General features: G+C 43.1%; 1 protein-coding gene across 1 annotated transcript; it reads left to right on the top strand.

Annotated features, from left to right (window-relative positions):
- The first annotated feature begins 6 nt into the window (after positions 1-6).
- Positions 7-3,562, top strand: LOC116379824 (ras-related protein Ral-B). Its single transcript, XM_031841794.1, has 4 exons — positions 7-48; positions 643-851; positions 1,261-1,438; positions 1,543-3,562. Exons 1-4 carry the CDS (start codon positions 37-39, stop codon positions 1,663-1,665), a joined length of 522 nt encoding a protein of 173 aa, XP_031697654.1. The 5' UTR covers positions 7-36; the 3' UTR covers positions 1,666-3,562.
- The last annotated feature ends 47 nt before the right edge of the window (positions 3,563-3,609 follow it).

Here is a 3,609-nt window from a genome sequence, read left to right as displayed (position 1 = left end):
GGAGGCGTGGGGAAGTCGGCCCTCACCCTGCAGTTCATGTATGATGAGGTGAGTCAACACACCCGTAGAAACAGCCTAAACCTGCTGTACATGGGTTCAAACAGTAAGAACGGGTCACTTCTAACCAGTTCACTTTTTAATCATTGTAAAGATTCAGTGGTTCTCCAATAGAAAGCTTTTAATGTGAAACAATTTCAAGAAGTGTTTCATGCAAAATGGTTGATAAAACAGTGAAGCTGCTGTCTTGTTGCATGGAAGTAAGAGCTTGATGATGGGAAACAACAGTGGCTCCTCCACCACAGAGGTGCTGCTACACTACCACAAGGTTAACAGGTGTTCTTGTAAAAAGGACACTTTTCTCGAGTCCGCTGCTCGCTTGACCAGAGATGTTGTTTACTGTAACAACAACACTCAATGCAGGGCAGAGACGGTCACAGATCGGCTCCGCTACCAAAGCAGCATATCTGCTCCATTTTTCATGCGTCTGCTGTCCATTAGACGGCTCAGACACGCTTCTATAACCTGCGGGGCTGCCTACACACAACTCCTCATGCTAAACTGATGCTTTATGCATGTTAACACAAGTTGTAGCATGTTTTACACTTCAAAAATCTCCAAAGAAATGTCTCTTTTAATCTCCAGTTTGTGGAGGAGTACGTGCCCACCAGGGCCGACAGCTTCAGGAAGAAGGTGGTTCTGAATGGGGAGGAGGTCCAGATCGACATTCTGGACACAGCCGGCGAGGAGGACTACGCTGCCATCAGGGACAACTATTACCGCAGCGGGGAGGGCTTCCTGCTGGTGTTCTCCATCACAGAGCAGGAGTCCTTCTCTGCCATTGTGGAGTTCAGGTACCGTCTCCCGCCTACGTCTGTCTTTGTGTGGGACAAAAGAAAACTTAATGTTGCACCTGTTGGAGCTCGGGACTGCTATCGGTATCGGCCGTCAATTATATACCAGCCAGTACATGTTGTCCATTGCTGACCCTATGGATATTTTTCCCCCAATACCAATAACATGTCCTAAATTAGTAATGCAACATGTTGCTGAACTACAAGTGAAGTTATATCTGTCTGGGAATTATTATTTGACACATTCAACGCTAAATGCGACGAATGATTTCAAACGGTTTAAGCATCAGAGAAATTAGTTGTTTGGAAGTCCCTTGGTAGATTATATTAGATGTAAACACAATGACCTATTTACACAAGAGGAACTGGTGAAAGTACCAACAATACATAATCTGTGCCGTGCTTGCAGGGAGCAGATCCTGCGGGTGAAGGCGGAAGAGGACAAGATCCCTCTCCTCGTGGTCGGGAACATGTCCGACCTGGAGGAGCGTCGGCAGGTGTCTGTGGATGAGGCTCGAGGGAAGGCCGAGGAGTGGGGCGTCCAGTACGTCGAGACGTCAGCCAAAACCAGGGCCAACGTCGACAAGGTGCGGCAACACGCACGTCACTCTACATTACTGTAAATTGATGTCTTTTCAACTGTTAAGTGTGCATAATTGATTTCATTCTTTCTTTTTTTTTTACTCCCCAGGTATTCTTTGACCTGATGCGTGAAGTACGAGGCAAGAAAATGGCAGAAAACAAAGACAAAAACGGAAAAGGAAAAAACAAAAAGAACAAGAAGAGCTTCAAAGAAAGATGCTGTTTACTTTGAACTCTTCATGGACCTTAACAATCCACAATACAACTGTGAAGTTGGGGAACAAAGCAGAGCGTCCTTGCCATTGTCATTCAAATTCAATTTCAACTTGTTTTTTTGTTTTTTTTTAAGTTAGTTGGGTTTAGTTTGGTGTTTAGAACAATCTCAACCCTATTTTTTTTTTTTAGTTTTTCATTAATGAAATCTGAGTTTCTGTTTCATTGGAAGATAACCACTGTTGTGACTGTGACTCGGCCTGCAGTGCTTGATGGCTCACAGTAAGCCAATGACCAAACTGCCACTGACACTAACTTTGCTGCTCAAGACATTGTCCACTGTTAAACTCAGCGACTATACTGCCCTTGACTTTGGTTCAGTGTGTTTTACACCAGACTTGTTGAGTCTTTGTCAAGTTAACAGTGCTATTCATTTCTTTACCTGCTCTAAATCTTAACCCTCGTCATTGTAATCTGTTCGTATACATCCCTCGATTCTCTGTTCATCGATTTACAAGGAACTCAAATGCTGCTGTCTGTCCTTTTTTTGTAGTCGTTTATGACACTTAATGTCTATTGAAGATGTTGGCCTCATTCATTCATCTGTCCAGACTCTCATCACTACGACTTGAGAGAAGGTTTCTCATTTTGGAGTCTCTGAGGCCACAGAAGAATCGGTGCAGTAAGAGGTCTTGTTGTTAAACGTGTTTATTTTACTCTACTGTTATCAGCCCTTATATGATAACCGCAGATCAACCCAGAAGATGCTTTGCAGTTTTTCAGGAGGACTGCTGCAAGTTAATATCTTTGGTGATTGTGAAACAAATGTATCTCTGAGCTCACAGAGCTTCATGTAGATATTATAACATATACGTATATTATTGTTGGATATTCTGAGGCTGTGAAAAGAAGGTTGTCATGTGGTTACTGGTGTTTTTTCATGTTGGTATGTAATCATGGAATCTGGCCCTTCCCACATTGCAGAGTACTTCCTGTTTCACACGACTGTTGGCATTTTCAGTCTGTACTGTGAGACAGGTGTTGACAATCCAGGAGCCCATCATGATTCTGGTCCACGATGACATTATAATCAATAACTTCTTATTCGTCTTTCTTTTTATACCTTTGGTCTTTTTAATATCATGCACTACATTGCCAATACCTAAGAAGTAGACCGTGCTTCGCGCTGGAGATCTTTTTAAACAATTTGTGCCAACAAAACGTCAAACAATGTTTGTGGATGTACAGTATGTATGCTTATTAACAGAGTGTGTGTGTGTGTGTGTGTGTGTTTGCATTCACCAGAAGATCCTACTACTTTTCTGTGTCTCTAAGTGAAGCTTTGAAGAGGGCGCCAACTTCTTAACTGTTGTTAAATCAAGTGCTACAGTGAACAAGATGTTTCTACCACTGCCTAAACCATTCTTTGTAACCCTCCCTTTTTCTTTCACACCCTACTGCTGTGAGTATGCTTTTATCTCTGCAGCGAGAGTGTTGCCGAATAAATGCTTTTTCTTTTCTTTGTAAGTACTGGACATTATTCTGAATGTATTCACATGTCACACTGAGCAATCCTAACCACAGCAAGAGATGATTGACACAGGTTTTGATCTAATTGAATTTTGAAACCGATTAATTACATTGTCCCCAGTAGACACTGACTTGTTCCGACTTGTCTTCTGTGCACATGTGACTCTCTTGATACAACCGTTTCCTGTCCGTCCAAAGGCTGTGCAGGTTAAGACATGCCAGCTAGGCGTTCACAACGTAGCACTGTGCTAGAAGTTGTGTGTGCGCGCGCGTATGTGTGTGTGAGTGTGTGTGAAAGATACACAGAGAAGAATCCAGTGATGGCTACCGGTAAAAGTACAAACCAGAGCTCTCTGGCACTGCACAAGGTGATAATGGTGGGGAAAGGAGGCGTGGGGAAGTCGGCCCTCACCCTGCAGTTCATGTATGATGA

The sequence above is a fragment of the Anarrhichthys ocellatus genome, unplaced genomic scaffold, assembly GCF_004355925.1.
Source record: "Anarrhichthys ocellatus isolate YVR2014 unplaced genomic scaffold, GSC_Weel_1.0 scaffold5288, whole genome shotgun sequence".
Classification (NCBI taxonomy): domain Eukaryota; kingdom Metazoa; phylum Chordata; class Actinopteri; order Perciformes; family Anarhichadidae; genus Anarrhichthys; species Anarrhichthys ocellatus.
The sequence above is the reverse complement of the archived record's forward strand: the minus strand, read 5'-3'. Positions and strand labels throughout refer to the sequence as shown.